General features: G+C 45.1%; 1 protein-coding gene across 3 annotated transcripts in view; it reads right to left on the bottom strand.

Annotated features, from left to right (window-relative positions):
- The window catches only part of NCAPD3 (non-SMC condensin II complex subunit D3), a 28,135-nt gene that overhangs the window by 2,108 nt on the left and 7,740 nt on the right, over window positions 1–18,287 (bottom strand). The window contains exons 12-35 of one of the 3 annotated variants that reach the window (XM_065696890.1): window positions 18,159–18,227; window positions 17,922–18,005; window positions 15,649–15,722; window positions 14,750–14,884; window positions 13,837–14,057; window positions 12,524–12,715; window positions 12,104–12,201; window positions 11,864–11,979; window positions 10,757–10,864; window positions 10,250–10,364; window positions 10,048–10,155; window positions 8,830–9,068; window positions 8,140–8,219; window positions 6,817–6,954; window positions 6,276–6,409; window positions 5,945–6,144; window positions 5,618–5,728; window positions 5,055–5,210; window positions 4,117–4,277; window positions 3,666–3,805; window positions 3,468–3,545; window positions 962–1,036; window positions 805–862; window positions 569–713 (exon numbers count right to left, since the gene is read on the bottom strand). In XM_065696890.1, the coding sequence (XP_065552962.1) occupies window positions 602–713; window positions 805–862; window positions 962–1,036; window positions 3,468–3,545; window positions 3,666–3,805; window positions 4,117–4,277; window positions 5,055–5,210; window positions 5,618–5,728; window positions 5,945–6,144; window positions 6,276–6,409; window positions 6,817–6,954; window positions 8,140–8,219; window positions 8,830–9,068; window positions 10,048–10,155; window positions 10,250–10,364; window positions 10,757–10,864; window positions 11,864–11,979; window positions 12,104–12,201; window positions 12,524–12,715; window positions 13,837–14,057; window positions 14,750–14,884; window positions 15,649–15,722; window positions 17,922–18,005; window positions 18,159–18,227 (3,002 nt within the window). In that variant the 3' untranslated portion in view covers window positions 569–601. Of the gene's footprint in view, window positions 714–804; window positions 863–961; window positions 1,037–3,467; window positions 3,546–3,665; window positions 3,806–4,116; window positions 4,278–5,054; window positions 5,211–5,617; window positions 5,729–5,944; window positions 6,145–6,275; window positions 6,410–6,816; window positions 6,955–8,139; window positions 8,220–8,829; window positions 9,069–10,047; window positions 10,156–10,249; window positions 10,365–10,756; window positions 10,865–11,863; window positions 11,980–12,103; window positions 12,202–12,523; window positions 12,716–13,836; window positions 14,058–14,749; window positions 14,885–15,648; window positions 15,723–17,921; window positions 18,006–18,158; window positions 18,228–18,287 lie in introns of all 3 variants that reach the window. The other 2 variants (XM_065696889.1, XM_065696891.1) reach the window with 2 other exon arrangements.

Raw genomic sequence — 18,287 nt, 5'->3', positions numbered from 1 at the left:
TGGAATTAATTCTGTAACCATTTATTTTCATAAAATGGAAATCACATAGTTCAAGACTGGAAATATTCCATAGAAAAGAACACGAAGGCTGCTCACACACACAGGAGTCAGCACAACAAATAAGAGGTGCTAGAGCTTGCAATTACCAGATTTAGGGGGATGGCAGTGACAAGCTGGTTTACCTTTGTGCAAATTAAAGCAAGCCTAACACAGAGCCAGGAGGGACAATGAGGGACTAAGCAGAGCCACTCACTCCCCTGCAAGCTGTGATAAATGCCTTTACTGCTAAGCTGGTGGCAACATTATGCTCTTACTTTTCCAAACGGACAAATTATACATCCTGTGAGCGAGGAGCAAGCCTCCCTTTATAGTGCAGCTTTCAGCACTCCATTGAGCTCTGTCAACAGCAGTTTATAATACATACATGTGGTAATGCAGGCTTTGTGTGCCCACTTTCTAGACAGCTTCATGTAAAACCCACATCAGAATAGATAAGGAAGGAAGGGAGGATGGACGTGTGCCCACAGGGACTTATAAATACAGAGGAAAGGGACAAATTTCAGGCAACCTGATGATTCTGTACAACAGCTCAGTGAAGGGATCAGTTGTCTGGTTTCAGTGGGGTTCTCCGCTGGGAACGGCGCAGGGTGACACATGGGCTGCTCTTTTTCCTTGCTGGGGATTCTATTTTCCACTTCTGGGGCCGGGAGGGGCTGGAAGGAGGAAGGAGAACAAGCATTGATTGTAAAGCACGTCACCAGTGGGTCTCACTACCATTGCTGCTTCAGCCCTGCAGTAACTTACACTTTCTCTGGTGAATTCAAACAGATGATATCTTTTGGCTCCTCCTCAGCCTTCTCCTCTGCAAATAACACACATACTTTCATAATGTAAGAAATGCCATAGATTTGATCATTGGGGTGTTTTCCCCCCTTAGGTTAGAATCCCAAAGAGAACTTGCCTGGACTTGAAGTGGGTGTGCGCATCAATCTGATGTAACTGACCCCAGCACCAAAAGTCAAGTCATTAATGGTCTCTGAAAGGAGAAGCAGATTAGAGCCAGCTTGTGACACAGCCTGGGGGCAAGGCATGTGGCACCCAAGTGGCACAGAGTGAGCATATCCAGGTAACTCAAAACTACGTGCTGAATGTGCTGGGCTATCTGTGCACATCAGCTTCACACTCCAAACTTAGAGCCTGCTTTGTATGGGGTGGAATCTAATTCAACCACAAGACCTCCTTGCCCTGCCTAAGTGGGAGAGCCACCCCTTCCACTGAAGCTTTGCCATCTGTCTCAGCAACACGTTCGATTCAGAGCGGTTGCTTTGCCTTGTCGAGGCACAATATGGGCCCCTGAAGACTGACAAAGGACCTGAACAGCCGTTCCTTGAGGAGCTGCCTGCAGCCAGACAAGAGGAATCACTTGACAGAGAAGCTAGGTAGAATTTAGCTTGCCTGAATAGGCCAGAGTTGTCAGCTGTCTCTTTGCTGTCATTTCTCTCAGGAGAGATGTCACAATATTCAGATTTTACTTTACTCAACACTCTGGTTTACGCTCATGTTTCCCAGAACCTTTCACAAGGAATTAAGGTAGAAAGTGCTTTATAGGACAGGAGCTGGAAACTGCTGTAAGGCCTCTCCAGACTAACTGGGTTTGCCCTTTAACTACTTCCCTGTCCCAGAAGGGAGCCACTGAAGCTTGTAGTGGGAATCCACCTTGATCTATCTGCCTTAGCTGGCCACTGCATCTCTGGAGATTGACCTGCAAGTGTCCTTTGTGCAGCATGTGCCTTAAGTTACCTTGGTTAATGAGAAGTTTATGTCAGGGGAAGGAAACAGTAAAGAACTGCCATCAAGTAAGGCTCCCCATGTAATCAAAGGTGCTGTCTTCACAATATGTGCTGCTGTACCACCATGAAGCAATCCACACTTGCCCAAAGCCATGTAGCCATCCTCTAAGTAACAGGCAGCAGTTGAGAAGGAGACCCAAAGACAGCCAGAACAGACAAATAAAGTGACTAGACAGTTGTTCTGAACTTCTCAAGTACAAACTGGCTTACAAAGAACTCCCAACAGTTCTAGAATGATATACTAGAGAAACAAGAATGCTTTATTTTGACTATCAGCCTCCAAGGCCCACCATGCAGATGGCTCAGCACGCTAACTGAAGTAATGACACTGCTCTGTACAGTTTGTCTCCCTGCTGAAGGAGAAGGACATGCGCTGCCTTGAAGCAAAGGAAGAATTCAGCCCTAGTACCACTGCAGATTAATGTTCTGCCTCCTTTTTCACCATATGGCTCTCAAGAGAAACAGCCGTGCAAGCTTCCAGACAGAGAGCTGGCTCTTCACCATTTCTGCTCTCTAAAAACATGCCCCCAGGTATTTTTGTTGCACAAAGATCATTGCTTGTTGCTCAGGCAGCAAAGAGAAACATTGAGGCAGACAAATCCAGCCACAGAGTGGAGCATGCAGGGAAGAGAAGGGTCAGATTTTCCAGTGGATGCACATCACTGCTGCCTGCTCACACATGGCAGGTATTTGCCGTTCCCTGCTTTGTTGGCTAGATGAGGTTTGCTCTCCTGTGTATGTGCAGGTCAGGTGCTTGCACAGATAGAGGCAAAGAGTGCAGGCAAGCAGCAGTGCCTCTGGAACATCAACCCATGCCCACAACACTTCACAGCTGCCTAATGAGAAACAACTTGTCAGATACTCACCCATACCCCCAGCTTCACTGGAGGGTGTCAGTGACACTCACAGTTCACACCACGACGGATATGCCCTCAAGGAGGTCAGCAGTGAATTGACATAAAAGAAGGAATCCACTGCTGGAACTCGGCTCCATTTGTGTAACTGCCTCTCAGCTTGCAGAAAGTGACACTGCAGAATGCTGTAGGCTAGCAGAAAGCATTCCAGTAAAGACTGACTTTGAAGGTCAGGTTCTGAGGGAGGAGCTGAAGCTGTCATGGACACAAGCACAGCAAACTCCCAATCTGTGTACAAGTTTCCTCCCTGTGTATTTATACATTAGTTTCTACAGCAGAGTGAAAAAAACCTAAATCCTTCTCCAATGCTCAGTTCTTCCTTAGGGAAGAACACACACACTCAGAAATGACCCTGCAGGTTATTAATCCCACTTGAGCAGATCTCTGTGTTCTCTACAATTGTCGCAGCTCACTGCCTGTGCTAGAAGCAGGTCATAGCTCACCCAAGAGCCTTTGTTTGGACAACAGGAGCTTCCTATCTTAGAGCTGAAGAGGAGCAGACCCTGAGTATTTCCCTTACATCATTTATCCGAGGCCTTCCATTTCAGAACAGTTCTTACTTACTACAAGCACTTAGATAAATACCCTACAGCTAGCAATGATTCCTTTGCTCTTTAGGGAGCACACAGAGCATGCGCTGCTACCTCTCTCAGAGAATGAGCGCTCAGCCCCATTGGAAAGGGTTCCTTGGGGTTGTACTTACGTTCTGGTGTGCTGATTGCACGGCCCACCACAGAAACATTCTCTCTCGTAGACTGTTCATTCAGGCTTTGGAAGGATGCTGGGAACAACAGGGAAATCATTCAAATAGAAACGTGTTCACTCAGAGACCTCCAGGGTCTCACAATCAGGCTGTGTCAACTAGATCTGATCCAATGCCAGTTTGCAGCAGGATTCCTACCTTGCTTGCTGCCAGCTGTGCTCGGTGGAAGCAATGCAGTTGCTAAACTTCCTCCAACACTCTTGCTGCGTTGCTTGCTCCTGGTTTCCACTGCTTTCCTGGCAGAGTTCAGGATGGCAACTGTGCACAAGGATGTTGGCCTATAGGGAAAAAGCCATGACAGAACCAGTCATTGCCTTCTGCAAGCCCAAAGGAGATGATGTAATCACAGAATGCTTTGGGTTTGAAAGGACCTTAAGACACCAGACCTTGTTGCCCAAGCCCCTGTCCAACCTGGCTTTGGAGGAAGGGAAACCTGTGCCCTCCAACCCCCTTTGATCTTAGACACCAGATGTTTTGGAGATCATGCTGCAACACTGGTGGCTTCCATACCTCTAAGCAAGTTGTGGCTAAGCAAAGCAGTAGCCCTGCAGTGTATCATCAAACTGGTCATCCTAACCAGAACCCATACCTGTGACTGTGTTTCAGAGCATCAGCCCTTGGTGTAGCAAACACAGCAGGCACTGAGGAAGCACTTGATCGAGGTGAGGAGGACTGCATCCCACTTGTAGGAGGCTGAGCATTACTGCTCCAGCCTCCAGAAGGTCCAGTTCTTTCCAAAGATGGAGGTTGCTATAGAAAACAGGAGGAAAGATCATGTCTAACTGTGGATACAGGTGGATCATGTCTAACAGTGGATACAAGCCTCGATACAAGACACTTAGACCTACATGCTGCATTATTAAGAACTACCCCTTTGGGTGATAGATGTTGAGGGGTGAAAGGAAGACAGAATGTATTGGCCAAAATTTTAACAAGAAGCAAATAGGAAATCAAGATGGGACACACATGCCCTAGTTTAGGGGTGTATATAGAGGTGCTCTTCTAAACCAGCAGAGAAAGGTGCTTCCAGGGTAGAAGTCATCTCAACTTCAAGCGTTATCTAAAATAGTTCAGGACAACTGACCCCAGCACATACTTATTTCTTTACAATGACTTTAAAAGAGGATGTGCACTAGGACAGGTTAAGTTTGCACTCTGTATACACCTAAAGTCAGACAAAATGAAACCTTTTATCATCTCTGTCATGCTGGGAGCAGAGAGCAACACAACATGTAAGCACAGCCAGTGGCAAGTTAGGCATAGCCTTCCCTTTAAATTGAATTCCCTTTACATCAGTTGTTTGCTGCTCCTCTGGCTAACACGTGTTGCTTGTAGTGGTTCTAAGCACATTAAATGACTCTGAAACCAAAGCTTCTGCCAGCAAATGAGAAGAGGGATGAGAACATTACACAGCCATGCTGTTACAAGTGCTGTAACGAGGTCCACACACATACAGAGCCTGGGTGTGAGCCATACACCAACTTCAGCAGAGGAGACAGCACATGTACAGTTAATGGTACCACCAACCTCTGCCTGTGCTGTGGAGACTTGCTCTTGGTCTGACTCCTTCTCCCTGGCCAGCTGCTCTTCATACTTCTTCATATCATACTCCAGCTCGGCTGCCAGCTGCTTGTCCACAGCAAAGAAGTCCTTGATTTCATTTCTGTAATCCTGCATCATTTCCTGGAGCAATAAGGAATGTTTCAAGTCTTTCAGAAATCTCTTGACTACTGATTCACATCCCCATTCAGATCACAGCTGCTTAAGTGCAAAAGGAAATACCAGTTGGTGGAGCAGAGGTGTTTTTAACAGACTAAGAGTTTCGATTCCAGTTTGTACTTGAGAACATGGAAAAGCTTTCCAGCATTCAGGCTTTCTGCCCACGTTCCACTGAGGAGGCTCACACGTATCACACTGATCCTGATCTAAAATCCCTTCGCCTCCTATGTTAGTTAACACAGTGGCAGTGTCACAACATCATATGCCTTCTAAATTTCCCTCTAAGAAGGCTGTTCTGTTCCCAGTTGCACATCTAACACATTAAGGCAAGAGAGGAAAAAGAAACCCAACAAGAAAACACTTCCCCTTACCTGGAGGTAGCTCATAAGGTCCCGGACAGCTGGGAGCCTCTTCTGCTCCATCAGAGACTTGAGGGATGTGATTATTGGCACGATGTTTTCTATGAAGTTCTTCTTTTGAACCTTTGAATAAGGCATCAACAGTTACACGATGCAATAAAGGAAAAGCCATTCTATGGTTAGATAAATGGTCTCAGTGAGGAGTTATCATTCCATAGCAAGGGAATTATCACAGTTAAGCCTGCTCTTAACACCATACATATGTACATAGACTTTTAACCTAAGCAGAGCCTCTTAAGAAGCCAGTCCTCCCCCCACTCCAGATCATGTGCCACTCACCTGCGAGATGAGCTTTTTCTGTGCCACCTGCATGACAACATTGGCCATTGCCATTTCATCTTCCTCAGGCTGAATATCTTCGTCCGGTTTTGACCTCATAGTTGACAGCTTGATTTCTTTGCAGCTAAGGACTGCAAACGTATCTGAGAGCAGCTCACTGGCTTCCAGGTCCAATGGAAGGACATTATCCACAAAGCATGCTGGAACACACAGGGAAGAAATAAGTAGTATACTGATAGCAGCAGTGCCAGTAAAGACAGGAAGATAACACGGCTGGATTGAGGTCTTATACAGACATCAGTTTGGCAGACTTTAAAGGACAGGCCCTTACCTAGGATGCTGTGGCTGATCTTTGTCGTGATGCTGAATCTCTGCTCATCTGTAAAGTGGTCCAGCAGGAACCTGTAGATAAGCATCCTCTTCTCTTTGTTTTCTTTCCCCTTCAGAGAAAAGAGACTCCTCGCCCTGGGGATGAGCAAGACACATTACCAGGGCCAAGTCACATTATGTGAAGTCACCGAAATAATGACTTTCAATCAGCAAGGAATAGTTGCATGTCAATTTCCAGACCCATAAACCTGTTAGGATATCACACACTGCCACAAATCACATGCAGGAGGCCTCCCAGAAGTGTCACAGGGAAGGGAGAGCACTCTGCATTTAACACTGTTTCCCCTGGCTGCTTTCACCCTATTGCATACTTAATTACACAGTGCCACAAGTGCTGTCATAGCATCAACTAGGTTGGAAAAGACATTTAAGATCATCAAGCCCAACCTTTGCCCCAGGGCTGGTAATGATGAGCCAGACAGCCCATCATTAGCAAAGAGGAGATACGAATGTGCTCAACTGACCGAATGTGCTCAACTGACCGTGCACTCTGGAGGAACCTGTTGTACTTCTCATGCTTCTCATAGCTATTGAAATGGAAGATGCACTCAATGAAGTGTTGGGAGAACATTACTGGATTCCTCTTCAGCAAAAGATGCACCAGGCAGAACTCTCCAAACCTGAAAAGGAGGATAACAAAGAACTCAGCACCAGATAGCTTCTAAAGCCACCCCTTGAAACACAGCGTAGGGTTCACAAGCTATAAAGCGGAAGGGTGGTTTTTCTTTTGCAATTCTCCCTCAACACTTGCCTGGCTCTATCTGGACTTGAGCAAGGTTATCAGTTCATTGACTTTAAGCCTTTTTTCATGCAGAAAGAGACATTCTCAGCATCCACAATACTATAATTTTTGTGCCATTAAAGAGAGACTGAATTTGAATCCAGGCACAAGACTTGGACTGTTTAAACAAGTTAAGTTCCATTGTGCCTGAGACACAGCACTTAGCACAAAATGAATCACCAAAATCCCTGCAACAGCTGCAAGTCAAACCCAGACATGAAGAACATGGTTTTGTCTGGATGCAGTCACTGAATGCAGATGCAAAGAGAAATGTGCCCAAAGAAATAACACCATGTTCTTTAGCTGAAGCTCTGGGAACGTGACGTTGCAATGTCACCATCTACTGGAAAGACATTTTTACATCTTAAACTCACTGAAGAGAAAATAAAGTGTGAATATGCACTAGGAAGCAATGACAGGTTGATGGTGCTAGAAACACCAATCTTCAGATCGACCGTTCTAGGGAGAAAGCAGCAGTGTCTAAGTCTCCTGTGCAGCACCACCCTTAGGGAAACCTGCTCTGCTACGTGAGAAATGGGAATGGGGCAGCTTGAGACTTGGAAACCCACAGAAACATCACAAACGTGCACTTAAAGCCAGTGTGCACAAGTCCTCTTAGGTGTCAAGAGTATTACAAACTGGTGGAAGGCTTAAAAGGAGAATATTTAATCCTATCCCTAAACCAAAACCACCACTTAAGACAGAGCCTATTGGAAAGCCACAAGGAGAATTTCACCAAGGCTTGCTTCAAAAATTCCTGTTCTCTGGATAACTTGAGAGTCAAAACCAGAGCAGAGCTGCATGTCAAGAACACACAGCTTGCTACTTTGGGTCCTTTGGATGACTTGGAAGAAGTTCCCCACTCCTTTGCTACCACGGCAGACCCTAAGGCATGAACCACCACAGAACTGAAGAGGTTAATGGGATCTCTCTCACTGGGTCTTTGCTTTGCTTGCTGAAGGTAAAAGGCTAGGACTGGGTTTGAGCCCACCTCTGATTTTGAACTCACAGATGTGTATTTTACCTGGCAATGTCTGGACACGGATCCACCAAGACAGTGATGAAACGGAAGAAGAGACAGTTCTTCCATCTCACAAACTCCTCCTGTAAGAAACAGCAAACAAATCACCTGGATCAGGAAAAGCTTCAGACTGTTGTCAGGACAATATCTGATGGAGGCCAGCAGAAGATACATCAGGCAGATCAGCAAGATACCTTCAGCTGGAAGGACACAAAATCAACACCAAACCACTCCTTTTGGAGTGGACATACAGATGCCACAGTGGCAAGGATCCAGGTTTACCACAGGTCCCAGTGAAAAAGCAGAAGCATCCCAAGCCACATATGCTCTTCAACAACTCTTCTGGGAGCCAAATGCACTCCAAATCTGCCCTGCCTGGCTTCATATCCATATGGGGAGGGTAAACATCTTGAGCCTTCTCAATGCCAGAAGAAGGTGCTGAGATGCTCATTAGATTCATTCATACAGGAGTGAAGGGAATTCAGAGAAACAGAAGGTGAGAAAAGAGGTACCCACTGACTAAAAATAACCTCATTATCCAACTGCGTAAAGTGTCCTCGGTAGGATCCCTGCCCAGCTAGCAAAACAAAGCAGGAACAAGACACATAAAGTCTTCCTGATGAAGTGTAGATGAATCAAGGTGTAAGCAATGCACTGGCTGGACAGGCTGTGAGACACAGACCCCCTATTTACCTGCAGGAGGTTGGTGAGCAGGATCAGTGTCTGCTTACGGATGAAGGGATGGGGGTCCTTCAGACACAAGGAAATGTTGGGAATGTATCTGTCCACCATGGATGTGTAACGGACACACAGATCACACATGATGATGACAACGTTATTGCGAACAGCCACATCCTGTGACACCTCCAGCTCTCGAGCGAGAGCTGCAATGCATTTCTTGGCCAGATCCTCATGCTGTAAACACAATTTACCTGGGAAACAGGGATGAGATTGTCAGAGCTGTAAAGACAGTCTTCTTCCTAACCACCGCAGCCCAGTTTACTGCCTCCATTGAGTCCAATAGGAGCCAAGAAAGCAATCGGGAAGTTAGCAGGAATAAAGAAGAAACACACATGGAAACTTGATGAGCAATCTGCACCATCTCTCCAAGAAATGATACTTTGAGGAGTTCTTCCAAACTCCACTTAGACCCTTAGCGTGGGTCTCTATGCCAAATTCCCTCCTTCACAGCAAACTATTTCTGTGTACAGGGTATTATTCAAAGCAGCTAAAAAGAACAGCCCCAGCTGTCATAGGCATAGCAGGGAGACACCCACCTCTGAGAGCATCACTAAACCAACCTAAAATAAACCAGCCTGCATTCTAACGTTACTTCTCCCTGTTTCTAAGCTCTGTACAAAAGAATTAAGCTTCCCAAAGCAGTTGAGGAAAGAATAATACTGTCTATCTGCGAGAGAAGAGACTTGCTCTTAACCACAGAGGTACTACAAAAGCAGAACTTGCACTTAGTACTCTCCATAATACTGGAGATGCAGATTGAGGCTTCTCTCAAAGAAGTTCTTCCGTCATGCTGAGGAGAACAATGAGCTGTGTGCAGTCATTCTGCTCTAAACTGCATCAGAAGCACCAAGTTTTCTCCATCCTCTTACTACATGTAGGAGAATCCTTCACCCAGACAGCAACCAACCAAGTATGATTCTGAAGGACACTGCTAATTGTTGGTCACCATTAACACATTAACCACCACGAGAAACAGCCACATGGATGTATTTTTATGTTTGTGCCACTTGTTACCATGGATATTTGCATTGCTAAAAAGCCATGAGCTGAGGAGATGCCAACATGGAGCACTGTGCCTACAACTGACACAGCTTTTTGAGCAGAACTTGAAGCAGGAAGGCCGGGAATTGGGTAAGTGAGGGCCAGCTTCTACTGCAGGATGGCACTCACCTAGAGTAATGAAGGCATGAGCTCTGACCACTGAAGGCATGGCGGATCCTCTGAACTGGGACAGCGGTTGAGAAGCTGGGATTTCCTCACCATCTGGAGGACTAGCCACTAGGGAAGAACAGGTCAGGAATGATAACATGCTCTTCTGGTAACACTGTTGTCTGTAAGCCCAACACTACAGGCAGTAAGGAGAGAGCCTCACATTTGTCCTCGCTGACAGGAGCGGCCAGAATGGACTGAATCAACAGGAAGACACGTTTCTCCACTTTGGCTGGACAGAGCTGTGCAGCCTCCCCCAGGAGGTAGAGGTGTCTCACCTACGAAGATAAAGCACCACTGCAGTCAAAAGGCAATGCCTGAGCTGCAAATGAAGCCAGCAGGACTCTTCTGGTACCTCTCCAAAACCAACTTTCAATAACATTGAAATCCACCTCAAAAGCAACCTCTGTGTTTCATACTTATCTCCCAAACAGCTCATCTAAGAAGTATGAGTGGAAGAGCAAAGAAAACCCATGTCATTTTATTACAAATACATGGGATATCGTACCCTTAAAGCAAGTGCTGCTGTATAAAACTGTTGGATGCTCACAAATACCAGATTCCAGTATGTACACACAAGTACACACCAGGATTTTCCTAGTTAACAGTTACTGGAGTCTCAACGACACCTCCAGCCTTTGAGCAGTCTGTGAAGGGGAACCAAACATACCAAGAGATCTTCCTGCAGCTGCTTTGCTCCATCCTTTTTGAGGACTATATTTGAGATGTAGCTTTCACAGTTGGATACTAAATCTCCACACACCTGGTTGAGCAGCTCCTGTTCCATAATTAAACAAAATTAATTGGGCACTTGATTAATTAAGCAAAATGGAACTGGAATATCTGTCCATACATGAAAACCTCATCTAAAAGCACTTACACGCTTTTAATAATCTAGGTGCTATTGAAATCAATCAGACAGGGCCGTAGAGCTTTCAAATTCCTCCTGCACATCAAAGGACATGTGCAAGTGTCCAAACACCTTGGAGAATCTGGCTTTTAATGATCCACAGGCCTAAGCTTACTTCATTATAGAAATCACACAGATTTGAATAGGATTTAAGTGACTGTTTCATGTACATCCAACACATTTGGGGTTACCCGTGTGAATTTTCACAGGCTGCTTGGAAAATGCAGCTCTATTCAAACGACAACACAATGCAAATAGCTGCCATCAATATTGAAAGAGATACAGAACACAAAGAGAAAACAGTAGCAAGAGAGACCTGCACTAGTTTTAGCTTCTTTGAGACTGTGCTCAGGCTGAGACGTCTATTTTACCTTCTCACTACACGAGTGAAACAAGCTATGGTATAAAACAGGGGCACTAAAAATGAGCAAGTGATGTGTTATCAACTCCCTGTTTGGTCCCATGAAAGAGGTCTAGAAAATATGTGTATACAGCAGCTCTGGTATAGAATACTCAGAGCTTATAGTATAAAGCCTGTAGCTTCAAACTGGAGTAAGCCTGAGAAATAGCTGATTTCAAAAGGCACAGCCATAGGTATCCTAGTTCTGTCAGCTCTGACAGAAGGCAAATGCAAGGTATTTCAGGTGGTGGTGGTGGGAAATCCTTGTCAAGAAAGACGATTTCTCACAAGTCCATCGTTATAGGATGCTCTCCAGCACAACTGCAGTAAAGCAGGTAAGAGCTGAGCAGAACAGACTTGAGCTGTTGGAGTCAGCTCCCCTTTGTTAAGAGAGCCTAGACTGGAGACAGAGAGAGCTCTCCAAAGTGTGAAACAAGCTATTTTAGAAGCTGTTTTTTCAGTCACACCTGTGCCTCCTCCAGCTCATCTGCATAGGCATAGCAGAACTTCTGCAGAGTCTCCACAGCTGGGCTAATCACCTCCAAGGGACACTGAGAACCCCTCAGCCACCACTTGAGATGATCTGAAAATGACAGAAACACAGAAAGTGAGCATTTTCTAAGCTTCCCAAGTGATGGAGAGGAACTAACTGAAGATGGGAGGCATGAACCCTGCCTTCTCCACCGCAGTTTCTCAGGGCCACTCACCAATCAGCCTCTCACAAGTGCTTTTAGGGAGGTGCTTTGCGACATGACCCACGACACACAGCATATGTCCTGTAGTATCAGCGCTTATGTTCTGCTGCCTGAAAAAGAGCAGAGCAGACAAGCTCACATTAAGGAACACCACCAAGCCACAGCAGAAAGATCCTTTCATCTGGGATATGCATTATTAAGGCAGCCCTGTCAAAACAAATGAAAACTCAGAAAGCTTTAGGTAAGAGCTGGCTACTGCACAAACTGTGAGCCATTGCTTGCCTTCCATTGCAGAACAGATCCCTGCTTAGATATCAGTTCTTGATTCAGGCAATCTGCCTGGGGAAGGACAGAACATGCTCACTTGCTTTGTTCCTCCTTCTTCACCCCCATCTCTTTCACTGCAGAATGGAGCTCAAAGCACACATATACCTGCTGACACTTTCCCAGGATTCAACGATCTTGGAGTAATCCAGCTTGGGGGAGGAACGTGCCACCTTAGCAAGCAGCATCCAGGCCGGTACAGCATGCTCTGTTTCCACATGAGACATGATGTTATTGACGAAGGTGGAGGTGAACTTATTCTGTCTGGACCACACATGAAAAGCTTTGTTCAAGTAACGGCTGCAGGGGAGAAAGAAGAGAAGTAAGTTAAAGGAGGAACAAACACTTGGCCTTAGGCACTGGCAGTAAAATCCAGCATCCTATCCAGGATACACTGGGCAATGCAACAGAGCTGCTACTGCTTGGCATTCCCATGACTTGCAATACATAGGGATATCTATCACCTATTCACTAGCAGTATTTTCAGTCTTTCAGCTTATTGTCCTGATGCCCCACAGCCCTGGCACACAAGCATGGAGGTAGTGCTCCGAGTCAGTAAGATGCAAGGTCCAACTGATGCCATGACTCATCAAGAAAACATCATTTCAAGCAATCTGTAACAGACTTTCTAGTAGCTGTTGTTGAATAGCCATGGATGGGACAGGTCACACTCATGTTAAGGCATCAAAACTTGCTCATTTTCCTCTTTAACACCAGTTATCTGCTTCACGTGGAAAGAGTTCTGAGCTCTGCCAAGCTGCAAGGTATTCCAAGGCACCATGACTGTGCAAACCATGTTAGAAAATAGCCCAAATGAGAACATTGCCAGTGTCACAGATGGGCAAGGCAGCCCCACCAGCATCTCCTTTTCTATTTCTGAGCAATTATGCCCTGTTGACTAATAAACACACAGCTGCCTTTAACCAATGTTGTGTCCTTGTCATACTGTGTGTCATGCCAGTTCTGCTGTTTCTTCCCACAGCATTCTACAAAAGGCAGAATAATTCTATTTGTCATAAGACAAGTAACATATTGTACATCAGAATTAATACAGGGCGATGTTCTCTTTTCTTTATATATCCTCTCTTCTATCGTCACAACACCTCCATCTAACTTAAATAGTCATGCTGCTAGCAACACATCAAGAACAGCACGCACCGCTCCTGCGTGTGAACACTGGGGTGCAAGGACAGAGCACAGGTAACGAGAGCAGCAAGGGAAAACACTTGACACAAAGGAAGACTGCACTTTTCTCACTAGCTTGTCTGTGCTGGGAAAGTTGCATATCCTAATGGGATTCCAAGTAACAGTACTGGATTTTGGATCTGAATCCTGATGTTGTAAAGGCAACAGAAGCATTCGAGGCATTGAACAAAGGGAAAAGCCAACAGAGCTCACGGTGAGGGGAAAAATGCACTTACTTGAGCTCCTGGTTGTCTGAAGCCAGGAGGGTGAGGAGATCCCATGCCAGCACCTGATTCTCATCATCACTCCTGAATTTATCATAACGTTTTATATGTTGCAACAAGAGCTGATCAAGGCAATCCAAGGCCTTTTCTTGGACAGAACTCTCGGAGTCCATCACAACAGGCACCACTCCATTTAACCAGGCCTTTTGCACTAGAGCATTTTCGTGCTGAGACTGAGAGAAACACGATGGTGTGTTAGAAACATCTTTAAATCATTACAGGATCTAAGATCAGCAAAGGCCTAGGAACCTCCAGATTCAGACTGGTAAGTGAATCTTTATAAATGCCAGCATACTGCTCAACTAGCAATAGGATAAGGGAACTTGTACCTCCTTGACACCACAAGGTATTTGATCATAGCTGGTGCTTCTGCTGAAGTACTGTAACACTTTGGTTTGAAACCCTATAAATAGTTCTCACAGTATCACAATAAAGCTGCACAGCAGATGATCTAACACTAAAAAACCAGCTTTGCTTAATATAAACCCTGGGCTCCAAGTTGCTAACCCATTGTGAATAAATAGAAAGGCAAAATATTGCAGTGCTATCATCTCCACATTGCGTTTTAGTGGAGTGATTCACATTTTCTTTCAAACTGGAGAAGGCCAGCTACATAAACATTTGCTCCATGACACAGAGATCAACACCCAGGGAAAAGAAATGTTTCCAACAGTTGGAAGCACCCTGCAGCAATCACAAGTATGTGTAAGAATGAATCACGACTTCCGAGTCAAAAGGTAACAAAAAATACTAAGACACAGTCATAGGATGAAATTCACTGAATGAACAACTGACACGGACCAGATTTGTCTGTTGTCTCCTTCTTTTAACTCACATTTTGCTCATCTGTGCAAGAATCACTCACCAGGAGGAGCTCTGTTATAGACTGCAAGGCCTGCTTACGCACAGAGACAGCGGGGTCCCGGCAGCGGTCCTGAAGGATGCACAAATCCTCTGCAGTGCAAGGGATCACTTGGTGCTTCAGGATGTTCATGAAAACCTGGAAGTTGGGAATACAGGCCATGTGCATCAAGTAGCCGATCAAAAATGCAACCCACCCCTAGCAACTTGAACCAGAGATGAATTTCCCTCAGCCAGAGCCAGACGTCACATTCACAATTTATGGGTAGTGGGTGCAGAGATGTAGAATGAAACAAAATGCATCTTTTCAGTCATTCTGCTCTTGAAACAGCATTTGGATCAAGCAAATGTCACTGTTTCCCTTGAAAATAACAGATCTTTGTATGAACCATGTTTGTTACCTGGGAAGCTCAAATCAGGGGGAAGAGTTGGGGTGCAGAGAACTAACAGAGGAAGGTGTTTTTTAAAAGGAGATCTTTGCTGAAGCACATCTCCTTAAAAGCTAACAATTTCATTAAATAAAGGGAGCAACAAGCAAAGCATCCCTCAAGAAGAGCCTGGCTATAACCCAATCTCTTTGATAACAAGGTCAAAACAAACTAAGCAGCTAATCTGCTTCAGTTTCCAAGGAAGTCACTTAATTGAAATGCCTGTTGACATTTGCAAAGAGCCTCTCTTCTAAATGAGGGGCTAAGAGAAGCCAGCAAGAGTCCTAGAACAATCTCCCATCATCATGCTTGCATTATTTACTGATGAGGAGCTAGGAAACAAGATCTTTCCAAGGCCTGGAGGCACTGTGCAGGAATAGCAGGAAGCTACTGGGTAAAGTTGCAGAGTTCCCTACAGTACTATGGCCTCATCATTGTATGAGTATTGTGGGTAATCAAGCAGAAGCCATCCCACCTGCAGAGCGGATTTCCTCACGTTGGTTTTCTCATCTCCAGCTCTCCGTCTCAGCATGGCCATGACTTCTTTTCCTATCCAAAACCATGACAAGAAGAAGTGAGCCATTTAGCAGCACTGCCACGCTGTGTGAGGGGGAGCACAGCTCCCAACTCAACTAAGCAATTTGTTCCCCGAGACTTCCAGGTCTGAACCCAAGGCAGGTTAATAGACTTGTAAGCAGAGAGCTTTGAATGCCTACAACTTTTTGTGAGTTATGCCTCAGAGCTCTACACAGGATAAAGCGTTAATGTATGAACTGCTGTGTTTCCTAGAGTGGAAATGACTCCATTTATGAGCCAAATGAACTCCTCGAGGCTGCAGAAGGCAGCTGCAAAGAACCCAAGAGAAGGAAACCAGAACACATCTTCCCACTCTGAACGTCAAATTAGGCCTCAGATTTCACTTTCCATTGCCACAGTCATACTTATTTCTGCATGTTCTCAGGAAAAATACATAATGGAGTTCATTAAATGCCACAAAAATGAACACACAGAGCCACAAACAATTGTTTAGCACCTTTAAATCATTCAAATGGGCTAGTGACAAGCTGGCAATCCTGACTGATGCGTTTTACTATTGCTTTTAAGGTTTCTATTTAATGCTGTTTGTTAGATTTCTCACAGCAGAGGAAGATTTGCCCAAGATATGGCAAATTTGGGTGTCTGTGGCAAGAGATCCACATGGAGGTCCACTCTGTTGCCATTAAGAAATAGGATTAATCAAAAGTAGTTGGAAAAGGGACTTCAATCTTAACGGGCAGTTAACTGCAATCACACCTTCCTCCTGAGAACAGCTTGACAGAGAAAGAACCTTTTTAGCACCAGATTTTGCCGTTAAAACACACCAGCTCTTGTGAAGGTGACCAAATGCGTTAAAACAATCACATTTTGCCTGCTGACACTGATTTGACTCCCAGTGCCATAAGAAGGAGGAAAACCAACCCCAAAACAACCCAAACAAAATGGCTGAGAATTACCAAGGGAGCACCGTGTTTGCATTCTGTAACTCCTCAGCACCCTGCAGATTCCCCCTCTCTTCTTATCTCTGCCCTTGTGCAATCAGCACATTCTGACTGTCCTCAACCAAGATTTATTTCACTTCTCCAATATGAGTTCTTTGGTCTCCAAAGAAGTGCAGGATTAGTACAGGCATAAGCCAAACACAAGTGTGTGCCAGACAGCTTTGCTAATGCATCTTGACTGACTTGGAGGCCCTGTATTCCAGCTATTCTCTTGAGCCCAAGACAGCCCTTTCTAATCCAACCCTTTCCTGAAGTTGTTCTGCCATGTGCCAAACATATGCTCAGCTGGGTATTGGATACAAAGCCAGGCATCCTCTACCACAAGGAGCCTGCAACTACACAGGGAATACACAATACCTTAAGTGGCCTGGAGGACTGTTCTATCTGAAAGAGCAGATTAATGACATTTATCAGGGCAATGTTTTAAAGGAAAGCTTTCAATGGAAAAGACTGGAGCCTGACTCATGGAGATAGGGACAGAGATCCCATGTGAAGCGTAGCATGAGGCGTGTAACAAAGCCACAAATGCAGGATGTGAACCAAGCCGCCTGCTGAATTGTTCAAGGGAGGTGAGCAGCAAGAACTCAGAGCAGAGATACTGGCACAGGCCTAAAGGTTAGGAATAAAAGCTTTTAGACTGAAGAGGGGAAGAAAGAAGAGATTCAAAGAGCCACAAAAGGTGATTTCATGCTATCAACACATGAGAACTAGCTGCTTGCCATTCTGCATCGGTCCACCTCACACTTGGCTTTCAACTCCAGCCAATTCCTGATGCTGCAGAGAAGTGAATTCTTCCCCACTTAAGTCCTACTCAAAAGTGCTGCAGTTTGTATGGCAAAAATCTATTAGTTCTTTTCGGCACTGAAGCAAGAGATGTAATTACCCTTATATTTATGGAGTTCCAAGTAATATACCCCATCCTTCTTGGAAAGGATATGTTACCTGCTTTTCCACAAGAGTTACCACTACATTCATACAAACCAGCATCGGGATTTCAAGATTACATGTATTCGTCAGACTTGAGTGGAAACAGGATTTCTTTATAGCTGCCACTTCCATCCCCTTCATCACCCAGAAGTGGTTTTTTAACAGCTCTACAGAAAACCCTCTGCTCTCTTTGAGAAATGGACAGTGAATACACTTCAGAAGGCCTAATTTCAGTGAAGGCTTTGAAAAATCACTTGAAAAGGCAAGTGTGATTTTGACATACCATCAAGCCCAGCAGCGCTGCTGTTGTCTGTCAACTCAATGGTTTTAAACACGGGCAAGGTCTTCAGTGGACGGCTGGACACAGCTGGAAGGAAAGTTCAAGGTTTAAGAGCTCAAAGGGCAGATGCTCACCCAGCAAGATGCTTCACTGTTACACAAAGAGCCTCATGCATGACCTAGGTTTTCCAGAGATGCATATGCACAGAACGTGGCATGCCAAAAAAAGCCAGAGACTTACTAGAAGAGAACAGCTCTGTACCTTCTGCACTGACGGTCAAACTCGTAGCGCCTGTGTTTGCTTCCAAGACTGTGAGGCCAAAAAGAAAGCAAACAAGAGAAATAAATGAAGTCATTTAATTCCAGATGT

This window comes from Lathamus discolor, chromosome 17, assembly GCF_037157495.1.
Source record: "Lathamus discolor isolate bLatDis1 chromosome 17, bLatDis1.hap1, whole genome shotgun sequence".
NCBI lineage: Eukaryota > Metazoa > Chordata > Aves > Psittaciformes > Psittacidae > Lathamus > Lathamus discolor.
Note: the sequence above shows the minus strand (reverse complement) of the source record. Positions and strands in the feature narration are given on the sequence as shown.